The 19,514-nt window shown below is 40.9% G+C and overlaps 1 protein-coding gene across 5 annotated transcripts in view; it reads right to left on the reverse strand.

The window, feature by feature from the left end:
* Positions 1 to 3,257: 3,257 nt before the first annotated feature.
* rab28 (RAB28, member RAS oncogene family) overlaps positions 3,258 to 19,514 on the reverse strand; it is a 37,372-nt gene continuing 21,115 nt past the window's right edge. Inside the window, exons 5-8 of one of the 5 annotated variants that reach the window (XM_026146881.2) lie at positions 9,566 to 9,669; positions 9,390 to 9,467; positions 7,343 to 7,444; positions 3,258 to 4,644 (exon numbers count right to left, since the gene is read on the reverse strand). In XM_026146881.2, coding sequence (XP_026002666.1) covers positions 7,349 to 7,444; positions 9,390 to 9,467; positions 9,566 to 9,669 — 278 coding nt within the window. In that variant the 3' untranslated portion in view covers positions 3,258 to 4,644; positions 7,343 to 7,348. The remainder of the gene's footprint in view (positions 4,645 to 7,342; positions 7,445 to 9,389; positions 9,468 to 9,565; positions 9,670 to 19,514) is intronic. The other 4 variants (XM_026146900.2, XM_080308661.1, XM_026146890.2 and 1 more) reach the window with 4 other exon arrangements.

Consider the following 19,514-nt stretch of genomic DNA (forward strand, 5'->3'; position numbering starts at 1 on the left):
CAGAGTGGTTAACTAAATACCAACAAATACATCGTCCAGTTTGTCTGTTTACTTCTGGATCTTCTGGTATGTGTACCCAAACGGAAAGTGAGCAAACACCGAAACCAACCAACACACAAAGTGATTCACAAGAAGAAACAGTGAAAGCAGGTAGACAAATTCACTTTGACGCAAATCGGCCTTGACTTCTGCCTGTCTGTCAAAAAGCCTCACCCTTCTCAGGCATTATGCACTCCTTCCTTTCCTTTCGTCTTTAGGGGAACATTTGCTGTTGTGAGCGTCTATGATTGAAACAGAGCTGCAGTTGTTTTCTTTGCAAAAACACCTGTCTAAACAGCAGCAAAGCCAAGGGCAAGTCTCGCCTGTCAGCGACGGTGACAGCTCTTGACAAAAATTCAGCAGAGACAATTCCTAAGACGTCTACTCAAGCGAAACAATGCAAGTGCGCTGGAATGACCCCAGCTGGGCTGCCTCGCTCTCCTTTAGTGTTGTTTATAGTAGCTCTGCACCGCACAGTCGCACTTAACAACACCTGGAACAGGACAAAACGGAGGGCATCCCTGTATAGATACAGCATTTGTTTTGTTTGTCTCAGTGGTTTTGAAAGCGCTTAATCCTTCCAACCACGCCAGTGGATTCATTGACAATGACTCAGCAAATAAAAAGGCTAACAAAAGGCCAGAGAATTCAAGTCATTAATTAATAAAGTTTACAACCATTAAAAAGCCATTTGGATCATCTGTTCAGGGTGGATTTAGTCAAATATACAAATGCAGGCCATTAGTCAACAAAGACCAGGTGGCTCATTAGCTACCAGAGACTTAGGTTCGTCTGTATGGATGGGGATCTCTGGGGTGGTCAAGTTTCCATCCTTATACTTAAATTTCAACACATGGGCTCTTACTCTGAACATCTTCATCAGCAGTAGCCTTGCTCATATGAGCACCTCCAGGGCGTGTTCCTGTTGGTTTCTGTTAGCAGAATGAGGTGAAAAATTGCAGCGACACCAAGGTCCAAATGTGGTAGCAAGCTAACAAAGCCTGAGTAATGAGAATGTCTGCGCACATTCAGGCAGCTCATTCTGTGGTAACAATATTCCCCTCAAACTCACATCATTTGCTAAATCAGGGTTTCTGCAGGGTAAAGCTAATTACGTTTTAATACCACACATCATGCAGTAATTTCACGGTAATATAGGCCAAAGTACAAATGATGAAAACAACTATTATGATTATATCACATTTTTAGTGGAAGACACAGTAAACATTGGGCTTATTTCTAGCTCCACATTTTCATTCTTGGACTCCACTAGAGTTGTTTTAGCATCATGGTGTTGAAATTATCCTAATTTATCTTATACTGGGTTTCAGTTCATTCTCGTAATCTATACTCTGTTGGAAACAGCCTTTGCCTTTAGAATCAGCCTTTCTTTAACCCAAGGTTTGAATCACAGGTGGGTGGGGCTTATGTGCTCACGAAGCTATGTGTCTAAATTGATAATAGGGATGAGATTAAGGATTAAGAATTATATAAAGTGTCGATTTTCCACAGAAGTATAACTCTCACATTAGTTTTAAGTTCACAGGAATTATTCAAATCAAATCAAACCAAATCAAATCACTTTTATTGTCACATCACATGTGCAGGCACACTGGCACAGCACATGCGAGTGAAATTCTTGTGTGCGAGCCCCACAAGCAACAGAGATGTGCAAACACAACAACACAAACGAGCAAAATACAAGAATGGCCAACCTGAAACTAATAAATAAGTAAGTAAGTAAAATTTATTTATATAGCACTTTTTAAATATATGTACATATGCAAACATTATTGGGATGTAAAAAAAAAAATTAAAAATTACACTTTCCCACTAATAATGGATTGGATTTATATAGCGCTTACAATGCCACTATTCATTCACTCTCACATTCTCACACTGGTGGAGGCAGCTACAGGTGTAGCCACAGCTGCCCTGGGGCAGACTGACAGAAGCGAGGCTGCCATATCGCGCCATCGGCCCCACTACGAACCATCAAGTGTCCTGCTCCAATTTTTAACTCCATGCTCAGTCCAAATCCCACTCTTTATTCAAGACATTGGCTGCTTTTTTAACTTAATATCAGTTCAGTCTTTGTACCTGACCACTCAGAGCAATGCTTTTTAAAAGCATAAAACTGTAACTAAAGACATGAATCAGTGGTGTGTCTACACATAACAGACGACTTACTAAAGAAGCAATTTTAAATTGTATCCTTGGACAATTTGTTTACTAGCAATCTGTTGGAAATTAGCAGAATCTATGAAAAATATAACAGCTTGACAGGCATTAAATTGTATTCTGCCACCCTCCCAAAAAGCTATAAGTCAAAAAACTTGATCTGAAATTCATGTTCTTAGAAAAAAAAGGAGAAAAAAAATCTAGCAAAATCTAGGGTCCTTTGTCCCTCTGTGGGGGGAAACTCCCACTAGGTTTAAATCTGGGACTCCCCACCATTTGGACTTAGAGCTGAAGAAGCTTCTCGGATGAGAGGTGAAACGTCTTCAAGCAACTTAAACGGACGCTTTTCTTTGCAAGCTCCTTTGACTAGCAAATACTTGAGAAATAATTTAAGATGTGCATCTGACCTTCAGTTGATCCATCTACTGTTCGTGAAGTGTCATCAGAACTTGTTGTAATGCAGAGGTGCCTGTCAAGAAGCTATTCTTAAGGGAGGCAAATGGGGAGAAAACACTGAGGTTTGCCAAATTACACAAGAACTGGGCTGGAAATCAGCAGTGACAGGTGGAGGCTCTGTAGAGGCTCTGTCATGGTTTGGGGGCTGCATATCAGCCGGTGATGTTGGAGATCTTGTCAAAATTGATGGAATTATGAACCAAGAAAAGTACCATCAGATGGTATCCATCATGTAATACCATCTGGCAATGGCTTCCTTTCTCAGCTTTTCTGACAATGACCCAAACACATTTCTAGCGCACGGAAAGCGGACGTGGACAGAAAAACGCCCAATGCAACACCATCAGTCATGACTCCCCCAGAGCGCAGACCTCAGCATTATTGAAGCAGTGAGGGATCCTCTTGACAGAACAGAAGGCAGCAAATCTAAAGAAGAGTCTCCTTCAGGAATAACTATCCCTGATGACTACCATAAAGACATTTAAATAAAACTTAAATAAATGTCTGTTTCCCATTTTCCAGGCAAGACCTGCAAAGTCTTGCTGTACACACAAGATTAATTAATTAACTTCACAAATCACTTCTTTTTCCATGTAGCATTTATTTAAAAACACAAATATGTGTCACTGTATATCTAAACATTCACTTTTCACTGTACATTTTTTTCATTTCTAAAGAGTACATCTTCTTAGCATGATCAGAATTTACAGTGATGCCTTGTGATGATTTCTAATCATTGAAAGCTGCTTTGAAATGGAGCGGGGATAGCTTTTCATATACAAATACACATTTTACACATATGATGGCTGTTTAGTTGTGACCACCTAAACAAATCTGGTAGTATCTCAGACACACAAACTAAAGAACAGGTTGCTGTGCATCAAACTCATTCTCCAATTCAAACCGCTGTTCTAGACAGTCGAAGAGAAATCTAATCAAAACGTATATTTTTAGCTTAGCTGATGCTCAACTTGATACTCAGAACCTCTTCAGTCATATTCATCTAATGTCATTAACACTTTACCAAAGGAGCATCTAACAAAATTACATGAACTCTAATCATAAATATAAAACTACATTTTCGAAATGGATAATATAATCTACAAGGAACACCTGAAGAAGAGACGCTGTTTAAACAGATGGAAATCATTTGTATGTTTGTTTTGTGGAAAATGTAAATCCTAATTTACGACTAAAATTTAAATATGTCTATGCAAAAATAACACAACATACGGTAGTTCACATCACATTACTGCTAGTGGAGGCCCTTACTTGGCAAAAACAAAGCAGAGATTCATTTCACTCCACTCGCTAAAACATTTTCTACACCTACTTCCCCTCTCTTCAACTGATGAGCACCACAGGCATAAAAAGAAAATCAGAAAATCACATTTGCTTTCATCTTCCCGTTTATGTCCCGTGAACATCCACCCTGCAGTCGTAGTTACAGCCACAGATTAAACAGGGGTTACTGTTTAAACAAACGTCTCTAACAGCAATGGTAGAAGAAAATATGCTCATGTATAAAAATATTCTCAACTAGCAGACTGAAAAACCAGCTTTGTACTAACATAGAGCTAGTAATCGATGTAAGAGTCATTTTTAAATATAAATCTAAGATGAAATGAAAGAATAGCTGCGTGTAAACTTGGAAAAAAAGAAAAGTGAGGTCCCGTATCCTTTTTGGTGAACCACCAATGAAATTATTCGTGCTAAATATCTGAACTACAGACCAAGGCCTCGAAACCGCACGGTCTGTTCTCCTCACCCACAAAGAGAAACACCTTTCATCCAGTCATCAAAAAAATCTGGAAAGAGTAACACTGTAAACAAGCTTTGTGTGTGTTTATGTGTGTTTGTGTGTTTCGGAGGGGATCACTGCACCACACACATGGAGCTGCGAGGGGGGTTGACTGTCCTGGCTACAGTGTCCTGACTGTAGTTCACAATGTCCGCCTTCACCACGCGCTGAAAAAGATGGAAAGGTGTCTTTTTAGTTTGAAAGCTGCAACAAGAATTCCTTTGAAATACCAGAAACCTCCAGTTAGGCCACAGATTAAATTAAGCCTCGCCTATTAAAGAGTTAAACTGCTGAAAAGTGCGATAAACGACACTGTGAATGAGATCTTGAGAAACAGAAGTGTTTGCTTTCATGCAGCTTTGAATGAAAAGACTGATACGACTCTTATGTCTTGACTATAAATTCAAAGCCACAGCCAGCAGCAGACTAGCTTAATTTAGCCCAAAAACCATTATCAGGAGAAACATCTAATTTTAAAAACTCTGTATGTCCGTCTAAGCCATAGGTGTCAAACTCTGGCCCATGGGCCAAATTTGGCCCGCAGCCTAATTACACTTGGCCCGCGAAGCCATACCAAATTACTATCAGAGCTGGCCTACTGGTATTACACAGATAAAATTTATATTGTTTAGTATTAAGCTTTGCTTGTTCCATATTCAGTTTTTCAGCAAAACGTGTTTGAGTCCATAAGAAGAGATTCATTCTTAAATCTGGAGGAATAAATATATTTCAATAAATATTAACGTTAGCCCGCGACTTGGTTCCAGTTTTGAATTTTGGCCCAATGTGTATCTGAGTTTGACACCCCTGGAGCGGTCCCATTACTGGCGGCAGGGTCATGCACAGACATACAGTGGGGCAAAAAAGTATTTAGTCAGCCACCGATTGTGCAAGTTCCCCCACCTAAAATGATGACAGAGGTCAGTAATTTGCACCAGAGGTACACTTCAACTGTGAGAGACAGAATGTGAAAGAAAAATCCATGAATCCACATGGTAGGATTTGTAAAGAATTTATTGGTAAATCAGGGTGGAAAATAAGTATTTGGTCAATAACAAAAATACAACTCAATACTTTGTAACATAACCTTTGTTGGCAATAACAGAGGTCAAACGTTTACTATAGGTCTTTACCAGGTTTGCACACACAGTAGCTGGTATTTTGGCCCATTCCTCCATGCAGATCTTCTCGAGAGCAGTGATGTTTTGGGGCTGTCGCCGAGCAACACGGACTTTCAACTCCCGCCACAGATTTTCTATGGGGTTGAGGTCTGGAGACTGGCTAGGCCACTCCAGGACTTTCAAATGCTTCTTACGGAGCCACTCCTTTGTTGCCCGGGCGGTGTGTTTTGGATCATTGTCATGTTGGAAGACCCAGCCTCGTTTCATCTTCAAAGTTCTCACTGATGGAAGGAGGTTTTGGCTCAAAATCTCACGATACATGGCCCCATTCATTCTGTCCTTAACACGGATCAGTCGTCCTGTCCCCTTGGCAGAAAAACAGCCCCATAGCATGATGTTTCCACCCCCATGCTTCACAGTAGGTATGGTGTTCTTGGGATGCAACTCAGTATTCTTCTTCCTCCAAACACGACGAGTTGAGTTTATACCAAAAAGTTCTACTTTGGTTTCATCTGACCACATGACATTCTCCCAATCCTCTGCTGTATCATCCATGTGCTCTCTGGCAAACTTCAGACGGGCCTGGACATGCACTGGCTTCAGCAGCGGAACACGTCTGGCACTGCGGGATTTGATTCCCTGCCGTTGTAGTGTGTTACTGATGGTGACCTTTGTTACTTTGGTCCCAGCTCTCTGCAGGTCATTCACCAGGTCCCCCCGTGTGGTTCTGGGATCTTTGCTCACCGTTCTCATGATCATTTTGACCCCACGGGATGAGATCTTGCGTGGAGCCCCAGATCGAGGGAGATTATCAGTGGTCTTGTATGTCTTCCATTTTCTGATGATTGCTCCCACAGTTGATTTTTTCACACCAAGCTGCTTGCCTATTGTAGATTCACTCTTCCCAGTCTGGTGCAGGTCTACAATACTTTTCCTGGTGTCCTTCGAAAGCTCTTTGGTCTTGGCCATGGCGGAGTTTGGAGTCTGACTGTTTGAGGCTGTGGACAGGTGTCTTTTATACAGATGATGAGTTCAAACAGGTGCCATTCATACAGGTAACGAGTGGGGGACAGAAAAGCTTCTTACAGAAGACGTTACAGGTCTGTGAGAGCCAGAGATTTTCCTTGTTTGAGGTGACCAAATACTTATTTTCCACCCTGATTTACCAATAAATTCTTTACAAATCCTACCATGTGGATTCATGGATTTTTTTTTCACATTCTGTCTCTCACAGTTGAAGTGTACCTCTGGTGCAAATTACTGACCTCTGTCATCATTTTAAGTGGGGGAACTTGCACAATCGGTGGCTGACTAAATACTTTTTTGCCCCACTGTAAGTTGTAAGGACCTTCTCATCTAGATGGCTGACTGAGATATCTCCCAAATTGTTTCTTTAACATTTCTTGACATGGGCTCAAAGTCCATGCTATGACTGAAGACATTGGTCAAAATGTTTGTGCACCCACGCCCTGAATCTGACAGGAAGCAGATGAAGGTCAGAATGGAGTCATATCTGTTTCATGGTTTTGAGGTTTTTCTCATTACATCACACACGGACAAAAACACACATAGCTTAGAATCCCAAAGTGGACTAAAAAAATAACACTACTACAGAGGACATGTATTTTTATTTGATTCACTACTTTGTAAATTTAAACTCTGAACCAAAACATAACCTCTATTACTAATAGTTGCTACAACTACAAATCTACGGGGATATATCTGTGTAACTGTAGAGACATACTTCCGGCTACTGAATCAAACATATTTTGCTTTGCTGGGCGTTCTCTTGACTAATTGGACCTTCATCCTGTGGGTAGTCCACCAGCTCAGCCTTCACAATCCTCTGAGCAGGTTCAGTGTATCGAGCAGTAGATGAGTGGAAGACAGGAAAAAGAATAGAAAAACAAAACAAAACAGAAAAACAGACAGTTATAAAATCATGAGAGAGCACACGTATGATGAGAGTTAAAAGCGACATTGAGCAAAGTAATGAGTGAATGAGAAAGAATAAATCAGGGAGTGCTAGAGATGAGGAAGAAAAGGAGTGTAGACAGCACACAGAGCTAAGCCAGTTTTCTAATTAAACACACGCTAAAACACACAAAGGAAAAAACCTTAGAACACTGAAAATCTAGTCTTTCATTATTGAGATCGATGCCATGTCAGTACACTTCATCCTAGTTTATGTCTGATGAGACATTTTAAATTGCTGGTTTGTCCAAACCCTAAAAATAATTCATTTATTCAATAGAAAAGGGCAGCTGGACCCTATGGTGATTAACCACCTTCGAGGAGCCCACATGGCTGAATACCAGGCCCTGGTTGGCTGCCTGATTAACGAGCTGCTGAAACCTGGTGTTGGAGTCGGTGAGTGATCCGTAACTTCGCTATCTGATCTTACAGACAGAGGACCATGACGGAGAAGCCTGCCAGGCAGATATAATACTGTCGGGGGTTGTGACCCTCATGTTCAGCTCTCTAAACCTGACAGCTGATAACGACACTTTGCTCGCCCATGGCTACACCCAGAGGCATGACCTGCTGAAAGCCTTCTCTCTGCACCAATTTCCATTTACAACACTGGTCTTTATGAAAATTTATGAACTGTTTCTTGCGTTTTGTTTTTGCTTTGACCAAGTAAAACACATTCCTCCACACCAACCTGCAGAAATCGACAAACACTTTGGACTACTGCGCTGACAAAACATCTGAAAATACCAGCTATGAGAAATTCTGAGCAAACCAACAGACTGAGAAAATAATTATTTGATTAGATTCTTAATTCTTAGATTATTCATAATCAATCAGAACCTCAGATCACAACACATACAGTATCCACTAGATATGTAAATTTCTGGAATGTACCTTTAACTCAGTGGTTTTATAGGAAGTTTAATAAATGTTAAGTAGTTTCTTTTGCTTATACAATATATGTTTTCTTCCCTGTAGAGCTGTGCTGTGTTTTGTGTTTCTGACAACTACTCATCCCTTCTTTATGAGTGGACAGTGGATCTAGCCACCCACCCAGCTTGATTAGCCTGGATTAAAGCACTTTGCTTTACTGACAGAACTATGAAGGGAGGGGGTTAAATGCAAAAGCAGATGGACAGCTACATTAGTCTGTGGTCATTTTCACTTAGTCAGAAGCGGTGTTGGCTGATTGGAGCAGAGCTTGAGAATTTGGCCACTCTTTCACCTACAAGCTCTCCCTTCTCTGGGGTCCTGACCTCTCTGTAGCCCCTCAGGCTCATCAACCACTAGCCAGCCAGTGTGGCTCCAGCCGGTCATATCACACTCAGGATTAATGCCTCTGGGGGAGGTGACCTTGTAAATCCTACAGCTGCCACTATTGGGCATCATGGACTGGCTGGCAAGCCGAGGCTCCGTTTTGTCAAAAAAAACAAAAACAGTGGGAGATAAAACTAATAAATCAGCCAGCCACTCCTAACCTTCTCACCCCAACAACTGCCTACCTTTAACCTCTGACTTCACGCATTAATGTGGTCAATGTGGGTCTATTTACAGATGGGCAGTGTCAGTGGCAGGTATACCATCACAGGAGGCAGACGTAGCAAAATCATGTTTACACAGCAAAAAGTCCTATACAGTGTGTGGTGACCTCCATTGACCTAACGCACTCCCCGTGACCTCGCTTAAGTTCAGGCATAACATTGCACATAGGTGACTGGTGAAGTACTGATGAGACTAAGAGCAAATTATCCATATACGATTAGAAGAACGTTGCATACACAACCTTGATGCTAAACCTTGATGCTGTCACGGCTCACCTGTGACTGCTCTAGCTCTGCTTTGTTTAGTTTTACACCCAGAATCTCAGCAGCCAATCTCTGAAAACAAAGGTACACCTGGAATAAGAAATTCAGAGAAAAATAACACAAGGTGAATCCAATGAAAGCCACTTCCAATTTATTTTCTGACCTACTGAAAATTGGCTGGTACTAACCGAGTCCCCTGTCTTGGCCGATACGAACTGACTGATGAGGCCGTTCTCTTGGCAGAAGCGCTGGTGTTTATCAGACTTCACTGTCCTCATGTGCTCCAGGTCGACTGTGGACAAAACACAGCGAAGACGTGAGAAAAATTACAAGAGACAGACAGATGGATTTATGCGATGGTTACACAGCACTCTCACAGGTTTAACTGTTAAATATCAGAGCATAAACAAAAAAGATAACTGTTTACACTTGCGTTAAGATAGAAGAGGTCTGCCTAGTGTATGAGGATGGCACGCATAGAGGCATGTAAAAACAAAGCGTAATTCAATTGTTATGTTGCTTTCAAAACCCAGCTGCATAGACTGATCGTCGTTAGCTTTCAATTTATGGATGGAGTCATTGAGAGTGGAAATGATCTCCTTCCATTCCCAGCTGGTATTGAAGCTGGATGCGGCACATTCCTCAGCGTTAAGCCGAGTACAGTTGCACCCTGAAGCCACAAACCTGTATTTGACCCGAAACAGACAAACCAGCCCAGCTGTGGAGAAATACTTAAGAAACAATACATGAATGACCAAAGACTTGAGGCTACAATCACAGTGAGAGTGTAGACAGAGAAAGACGTTTGACTTATGAGCGCACCGGGATGTTAAGGTGGGTGCAAGGGCCCGAGATCTGGGACTGTCACCTACACAGTGATTTACTGTGAGCACACAATGACAGCACCTTCCTTTTTTTCACTATTGTAGTGATGTCCCTGTCCATTCGACTCCTGTATAGTGATACTGGGCGCTTTGCTTCTCTCCTTCCTCACTATGGGGTCATGCTGGGGTCGATAAGGAAGGTCACCCAGGGGTCTTGTTGCTGAAAACATTATCTTGGTTCTTTATTTCTGGCTTTGTGCAGGAAGGTGGCCACGCCCGGTATCTGGTGCATGCATGTCTATGTTAGCTGGAAGAGGTCAGGCTACTGTACGGTTTTGCATTTCTCTCACCCCCCCTCGAGTTTTAGTCTTTGTGTGAGGCTTCATTGAAGTTGTCAGGATTTACCCTGTTCTCATGCCCCTTAGTGTGCATGTGTGTGTCTGTGTGTGACAGGGAAGAAGGGAGGTGTGGATAAAGCCAGAAGCAGAGAGAGAGAGGGAAATGTAAACACTGCACTAATCCTGTATTATTAATATCTGAGCCTCATGGCATATGACCTAAAAATGCTAAAGGCCAAAAAAATACATTTAGAAAGAATCATTTTAGGCTAACAGGAATATTAGCATCGTCATAAGTGACATATAAACACAAACCTTTCTGGGCAAGGGCAGACTCTTTTACAGCTACTCAATGTCCAGGGCAGACTGTCATGTCTCTCCCTGTACATAAACAGAGCTGTCTCATAGGCGTCAGCAGGTTATTAATTCCAGTCATTTACAGCCAAGGTACCCAGCATGCTACTAGAAGTAAACACTACTAATCCTTTGGATCCTGCACACTTGGGAGAGGCTATCAATCATGTGTCACAGTCAGATTAACCAACATTAACACAGTGGCTCAGAAGCTGTGGAAGACACGTTACTGTTAAGTAAAGAAAAAGGTGTGCAAATTTGGGAGGCTTCTTAATTTGGCCTGTGGGTGTGCGCGTCAAGCCAATGTGAAAACTGGAAGTGAGTAGCTGCTAAGAAAATTCAGAAAACAGCACAGACGCATGTCTGGAAACTTCAGGTTTGCTTACATGCAAATTAAAATTTCTGACAAAGCACCAAAAGACTAATCTGTAAAGTATTAGAATTGTCATTAATGTGGAAACACAAATAAAGGCACTTCATGTCTTTTGAAGCCAAATGATTGTATCTTAAGTGCCAGAAAACTATTGTGAAGTGCCAGTTAAAGTGTACAGGCAGCAGATTTACTACTTACAACCTAATGTCTGCCTGGGCTGCTTGGGCACATTAGCATGAATGGTGTGTATGTGTAAGTTTGGTGATGGAGTTTTTATTATGAATGAATGATGAATTTTTATGAATTATTATGTCTATTTTTTATGCTTAAGGACAACAGATGGAAATTAGCCCTTGGCTATAATCTGGTATGTTTACATTCATGTAATTTTTTTTATATTTATGTTCATTAACATGCACTGTCCTAAATAAAATAAATAAATAAACAGCATGATCACTGCATTTTGTCTAACTATTGTAGAATTGTAGATGTTTTTATATTTTTATCTGAAAATAACTCTTTAAGACGTTTTTTCAATAACTTTTAGATATTTAGATTAATAAATGTTTAAATTTAGATATCAAATTTAGATAAAAACACATGCTGCAATTATTCCATTTTGTTTGACTAACACCAGTGAGATCAGTCACTGTAGCTCTGAAAGCAAAATGGTACGCCTTTTGGTTTTAGAATATGATTGGAGCTGCTAAACAGTTTGGCTCCACCATTGTTGTACTTTTTGATTTATAATTCGCTTGGTTTTTTTAAATGTTGGCCATGTTAGCACCTGTACCCTTTTATTACTCTCTACCAGGGGTGGGCAACTCCTCGAGGTCCGGTGTCCTGCAGGTTTTAGATCTCACCCTGGGTCAACACACCTGAATCACATGATTAGTTCGTTACCAGGCCTCTGGAGAACTTCAGGACATGTTGAGGAGCTAATTTAGCCTTTTTTTTTTCTTTTTTTTTTTGTGTCCCGTTTGTTCTGACACAAGCTGTTGGGGAGTTATATAATATTTTTAACCAGTTTATGAAAGAGGGTCCAAAACCAAATTTATGTAAAGTTGCAAATAGAAATTTCCAGTTAACTCTGTCAAATGCTTTTTCTGCATCTAGAGATAATATTATGGTTTCGATGTTTTTATTGTATGAGTAGTCTATTAAATTAAGTAATCTACGAGTGTTTGTTGAGGAGTGCTGACCTTTTATGAAACCAGTTTGGTCAGGATGAATTAAGAGGGGGGTTATTTTCTCTAATCTCTTAGAGAGAGCTTTACAGATTATTTTAAGATCTACATTAATAAGGGATATTGGACGATAGCTTGAAGGAAATACAGGGTCTTTGCCTGGTTTTTGTAAGAGACTGATATTTGCAGAGTTCATATTTGGTGGTAGTCTACCATTTTCTTTGATTTCCTGCAACATCCTGTGAAAAACTGGTGCCAGAATTGTCCAGAATTCTTTGTAAAAATCTGTTGGAAAACCGTCTGGACCAGGAGCATTATTATTGGGCATATGTCTGTGAAGGTTCTCAGTCATCCAGGTCATCGTAGTCAAAGGAGCTTGCAAAGAAAACTGGACTTCTTTAAGTTACTTGAAGACGTTTCACCTCTCATCCGAGAAGCTTCTTCAGTTCTAAGGTCAAATGGTGGAGAGTCCCAGATATAAACCTAGTGGGAGTTTCCCCCCACAGAGGGACAAAAGGACCCCCTGATGATCCTCTAATCGCCTGAGCCAAGGTGTGAAACTGGGTGTGGGTCCCAAACAGCCAGAGTTTCGGGTGTGTTCATTGTGAAACCTGGCCCCACCTTATCATGCGAATTCCTGAGGTCAGATGGCCCAGGATGTGAGTGGGCGTTAAGGCGTCTGGGAAGGGATCTCAAAACTGGATTATAGATGGCAGAGAGTTGGTGTCGTAAACCCCGCCTCTGTTCAAAGATGGTCGCTCACAGTGGACATAGATGGCTTCTTTCACTCCTCTTTCAAACCATCTGTCCTCTCTGTCCAAAATGTGAACATTGGCATCCTCGAAAGAGTGACCTTTGACCTTTAGATGCAAATGGACTGCTGAGTCTTGTCCTGTGGAGGTGGCTCTTCAGTGTTGTGCCATGCGCTTGTGAAGTGGCTGTTTGGTCTCTCCGATGTAGAGGTCTGGGCATTCCTCGCTGCACTGTACAGCATACACCACATTGTTATGTCTGTGTTTTGGCGTTTTGTCTTTCGGGTGAACCAGTTTCTGTCTGAGCGTGTTGCTGGGTCTGAAATACACCGGGATGTCGTGCTTGGAGAAAACTCTCCTGAGTTTCTCTGATACACCGGCTACATAGGGGATGACAATGTTGTTGCGTCTGTCCTTCTTATCCTCCCTCGCTGGTGTCTGGTCTTCTTTTCTGTGCCTCTTTGCTGACTTTAAGAACGCCCATTTAGGATAGCCGCACGTTTTGAGTGCTTCCTTTACATGTGTGTGTTCCTTCTTTTTTCCTTCAGGCTTAGAGGGAACATGTTCTGCCCGGTGGTGTAGGGTCCTGATTACTCCAAGTTTGTGTTCCAAAGGGTGATGGGAGTCAAAGAGGAGGTACTGGCACAACACAGAAGAGCCACCTCCACAGGACAAGACTCAGCAGTCCATCTGCATCTTAAGGATAAAGGTCACTCTTTCGAGGATGCCAATGTTCACATTTTGGACAGAGAGGACAGATGGTTTGAAAGAGGAGTGAAAGAAGCCATCTATGTCCACTGTGAGCGACCATCTTTGAACAGAGGCGGGGTTTACGACACCAACTCTCTGCCATCTATAATCCAGTTTTGAGATCCCTTCCCAGACGCCTTAACCCCCACTCACACCCTGGGCCATCTGACCTCAGGAATTCGCATGATAAGGTGGGGCCAGGTTTCACAACGAGCTCACCCGAAACTCTGGCTGATTGGGACCCACGCCCAGTTTCACACCTTGGTTCAGGCGATTAGAGGATCATCAGGGGGTCCTTTTGTCCCTCTGTGGGGGGAAACTCCCACTAGGTTTATATCTGGGACTCTCCACCGTTTGACCTTAGAACTGAAGAAGCTTCTCGGATGAGAGGTGAAACGTCTTCAAGTAACTTAAAGAAGTCCAGACGCTTTTCTTTGCAAGCTCCTTTGATTATTGGGCATACTTATCAAAGCTTCCTGGAGTTCACCTGGCGTCAGTGGTGAATCCAGTGCCATTGCTTGGGTGTCTAATAATTTTGGAAGAGTTATGTTGTCGAGAAATTGATCAATTTCGTTTTTAGATGGGTTTATTTGTGGTGTATATAAAGTTTCATAGAAATCCCAAAAAATTTTGTTTATTTTTTTAGGATCGTATATTGTATTCCCAGATAAATCTTTAACAGCACATATAGTTGTTTTTTCCTTATTGATTTTTAACTGGTTAGCAAGAAATTGTCCGGATTTGTTACCGTGTTCATAATTTTGCAGGCCAAGTCTTTGTACTAAGAATTTAGTCTTTTTATTAATAATTTCATTTAATTCTAGTTTTGTCTTGTGTATTTTGTTTAATATTTCTTGATCTTGGTGTGACACATAGGCTTTTTCTAAGGATTTGATGTTTTTCTCTAGTTCCTGAATTTTTTTGTTTTCTTCTTTCTTCTTATGTGATGAGAAAGAGATTATTTTACCTCTCATCACGACTTTCCCTGCTTCCCAGAGGACAGATGCTGATGTACCAGGAATGCCATTAAAGCCTAAATATAGAGTCCATTCTTTTTTAAAGTATTTGATAAACTCTTCGTCTTTGAGCAGTGATGTATTAAATCTCCAGCTTTTTCTTGGTGTAGTATTATTCATCTGTATTCGTGTTAAAGATACAGGACCAGGATCGCTGACAGCTATAGGATGAATCTCAGTGTCTGTAATGTTACTCAGCAGTGAGCTGCTGACCAGAAAATAATCCAGACGAGAGTAAGAGTGATGGACATGTGAGAAGAAAGAATATTCCTTACTGTTGGGTTGAAGGGAGCGCCATGCATCGCAAAGACCAAAGTCGCTCATATACTGTTTGATTATATTTGTGGACTGCCAGTCACGCTGAGTTCCTGCTGTATTGAGCCGATCCATTTCTTCATTTAGTCCCAGGTTGAGGTCTCCCCCAAGAACAATTGTGCAATTTAGCCATTTAAATCAGCTGTGATAGATCAAGGACACATCTAAAACCTGCGGGACACCCACTCTCGAGGCCTGGAGTTGGCCACCCCTGCTATGGAATATGTACAGATTGTGGTTCGACATCACCATGCTGAAATAAGCAACACCTTCCCTGGATTCTGGTAGAATACAAAGCTCCTCAGTATAATCACTCTGGTTACCAATCTTGGATATTACTCTTTCTGGTTCGTGTTCTGTGTCCGCTCACATAAAGAGGGGGTGTATGATGCATCATTTCTTCTTCTGCATAAAATCAATCAACTGAGCACTACTTACTCCAATCTCAGCTATTATCAGAACAACAAGTGACATAGATTTATAAAGAATTTTTTAAAAATATAACAGTAAAAAACTTGGATGTAATAGTAATGTAATCGAGACGTAAAGCAGACTACGGCCAAACTTAAAAGAATTTCTGCATTTTTTCTGCATCACAAACTGAATGCACCACAACAGTTTGTGGTTACATCTCAGTAGGTTGCATAAATAAATACTTCAGAGTATCTATGTCACAGTGGGGCACTACAAGAGACTTAACATAAGCTGCTGTGGGCCAAGTTATGTGTTTAGCATCAGTTAGTATGGTGATTTAAAAGACAGCCACCTTCGTGACTCTGAAAACTCTGACTCAAAATAGTTTGCTTAGAAGTAGACACCTCTGGAGATTTCACATGTTGAAGTACACTCTGCTCCTCCCTACCAACATGGTCAGACAACAAGTATGACTAGCCTTCTCCTCTTTAGCGTTTGGGACACAGTGTCAATGATTTTGAACGAAATAATAAAACATTTTGACCAATTTCTCTCCATCTTAAATGACTTGCCTATGAGGATATGTGGATGTAGATATGTGTAGTGTAGCCTGTGTTCACTGACAATGGTTTTCAGTAGTTTCCATTATTGAAAATATTTGTGTTTTCAGTGGGGACATGAAGATCCCAGTCTCTTAATGTTTAAAGAAAAAAATCTAATATGAAAATGATTGCATTGCATATTTATATTACACAGAACCCAGTCACAGAACCCTTTCTTTGCAAGCTCCTTTGATTACACAGAACCCAGTGTTTTCTTTTTTTAAAGGGTTGTATGATTAAAAAAGGAACATCTACGTGGTAATATTAACATAATATACATTATGATAGATAAGCAAACAAGGTAACCCTAAATTCTGTATATGGTAGTAGTGGTTCATGGCTCCTTTAAGTCACAAAATAATACTGTAGGGTAAAGGACCCACTTTCCCACACAAAATAATTTTTCAGCATCTGTCTGTGTAGACTGAATACAAGACTAATCCCACAGTTTTAGTGTTTTGCTCCATTTTTCTCCCTAATGTACCCATTTCTACTTATCAGGTCAAAAGAATCTTTCTCCAATGATCTGGTTTACCTCTGTTTCTGTCAAACTGTACATCAGCTTAACAACCCCGAGGAAGTGACTGCAAACACGAAATAAACTGTTTAGGCCTCCGAGAGCATAGAGATAGCGAGTGGATCATTACTCGTCAAGAGCGATGGCTCTCCCTCGCTGTGGTCACCATCAGTGTTTATTTAAAAGGTCTGCCTGTCATTGGGGTGAATTACAAGACAACAGTTAGAGATTAATATCTGGGGGATAAATTAGGCTTTTACCGTAAATAATTGGTTTGTTATTGCAGTGACCTATTAAATGGGAACACAACCAAATGAGAAGAAAATATGGATGTTCCCCTCCACAATTTAGTGTCTATGTGGATGTCAGCTTTCCTCCTTCATGGAAAGAATCCACTCACTGGCAGACCTGATCATCCTGAAACCAGACAGGCTTGGCGGGGTTTTTTATGTCACTTAAAAACTTGAAATTAGTAAGGAGGTTGGATTTTGTTTGGATGGATCTGCCCAGAGAATGCTTTTAAAGGAGTACCATTTGCTCTGTCACCTTCCCTGAAAGGACAATCACACATTAACTGCCAATGAAACGAAGAAACTGAAAAGCCATTAGTGATGAATCAATATCGTCTTTACTGCTTTGAGTGACTTAAAAGTAGAGTTTGTTTTTAGCACAGACCGCAGCTCTACTGGCACACTTGCACTTTCACATACACTGCTTACAACATCCCCATGGCTGGGACTGGAGCCAGGCTGAGATCTCGAAGCTTATCCAGCAGATCATCGTGGCAGTTGGCTATTGAATAATGGCTTGCTGTAGCAGTGTCTGGTGGTTCTTTCTGCATTGAATTATAAGTACCCTTTGAGTCAGTAATAAAGCACAAATAGGTGTATTGTGAAAATGTTGTGAAGTCATGTTGAAGAAAACACAGCAACCTGCTGTAGCAGAGCATTTTGTACACACTGCTCCAATAACAACCGAACAAGATCAAATTCAGTAAAAGACTCAAAAGCATGATACCAATAATCATGTAAACATAATTTGTGCAACTTTTGAAGGAAGAAATAATATGCTCATCTACCTAAAGGCATAACCCCCTTCTTACTTATAACAGTGGAGCTAATTTATAAGAAAAGTATATTTTGTAGTAATACAGCAAGATGATCTAAAGACTTTCTGCCACTGAATTCTATACAACTGCAAGTCTTTTTAAAAATAGAAAGACAATGATCAACCAGCCAGGGGCTTGTACTGGCTGATTTTCAGTGTGTTCAGCACACACTGGCCGTCCAGTCTCACATATTACCTCAGACGATTATAAGTCGGTCTGAGACACTTACATCACCTCCCCAGTTTGAAGAAAGTGACAAAGGGAAAATGGTAAAACTAAAACTAGCCAGAGCTTACAGCCACCCACAATCCACCAGCCACAGTATGGGCAGAGAAAAGACCGAAGCAGTAAGGAGAAAAATTATCAAGATGAGTGAAAAAGAAAAAAAGGGTCAATGTCCTGTTATCTGGTGATTATATAAACATACTGAAAAATGATGTAAGCAGCTGACATTTGTTTTGTTGTACAACTCTATTGCATCTTTGGTAAGGTAAATTATGTCTGCTGGTGGTTGCAGGTTAAGTGCCAGTAAACGTGGTTTGTATTCACTTGTTTAAGTGAAAAAAGATCCTGTAACTTGCTAAAGTTTAGGGAAAAATGAATAATTGCTTTTATTATAATTTTTTATTAGTTAATTTTTGTCTGTATATGCTGTCAGTTACCATCCTTTGAAAGAAAATCAGAACCAGAAATTATAATGAGCCAAGAAAATTACAATTAGTGCATCTCGTCGTCATCCCCTGTTCGCCTTTGCAAAGAATGCAGATTTAAGGTTTTCAATTAAACAGACCCACAAGCTACCTCCATCTTTCATATACGGTCTGGCTTCATTTGCAACAGCTTAAGTTATTAGCACAGTGTAGTCACACATTGCAAGACATTAGGTCAGTTTGATTGCTTTTTTGTCCCATAATAGTAAGTTTTGCCTGATAATTGTCACACATTATAATATGTGACTTTAGCTGGTTTAACATGATACTGTTAAGTACCAGATCTCCTTCAAAACAACTTTGGTAACTTCAACCACCCCAAGCAAAGTTTTTTCCTCTTTTAAACCATCACTTTGCCAATGAGAATACACACCAGACCACAAAGGTTACTGGGCAAGTACCTTCAAGAGACACTGTATGGTTATTGTCACTGTACCCAAATGTGAACAATGTGATAATTCAAGGAGGGATTCCTTGATTGTTGGAGTTCACCGACACATGCTGCCAAGGCAAAACAATCACCTAAAAGGTCTGTGTTGGCTAACCAGCCTGAAATCCTACACTACACTGTCTAATCCTCTCAGGCCTTTTTAAAACCACGCTGTGATAACAGAGACACCTACTTACTGTTTGCCTCAGCCGGCTGCTGGGGACCAATTGGAACAGTTTATCCAGCGAGAAACAGCCAGAGAATAAGCTTGGCATAACACAGTTAATTGGCGACGGCCTCGTTTTAAACCAAACACCAGTCGTGTGTTGGGGAGCATGAGGGCCGAATGTGTGAACTGTGAGTGCGTGTCTATGTATCTGTGTGTGGTAATAATGGCCAGGCATGCGTGTGTTTTCAGAGACTTGGGGCTCTGAGGGGTCATATCCC

This window comes from Astatotilapia calliptera, chromosome 2, assembly GCF_964374335.1.
Source record: "Astatotilapia calliptera chromosome 2, fAstCal68.1, whole genome shotgun sequence".
Taxonomy (NCBI): domain Eukaryota; kingdom Metazoa; phylum Chordata; class Actinopteri; order Cichliformes; family Cichlidae; genus Astatotilapia; species Astatotilapia calliptera.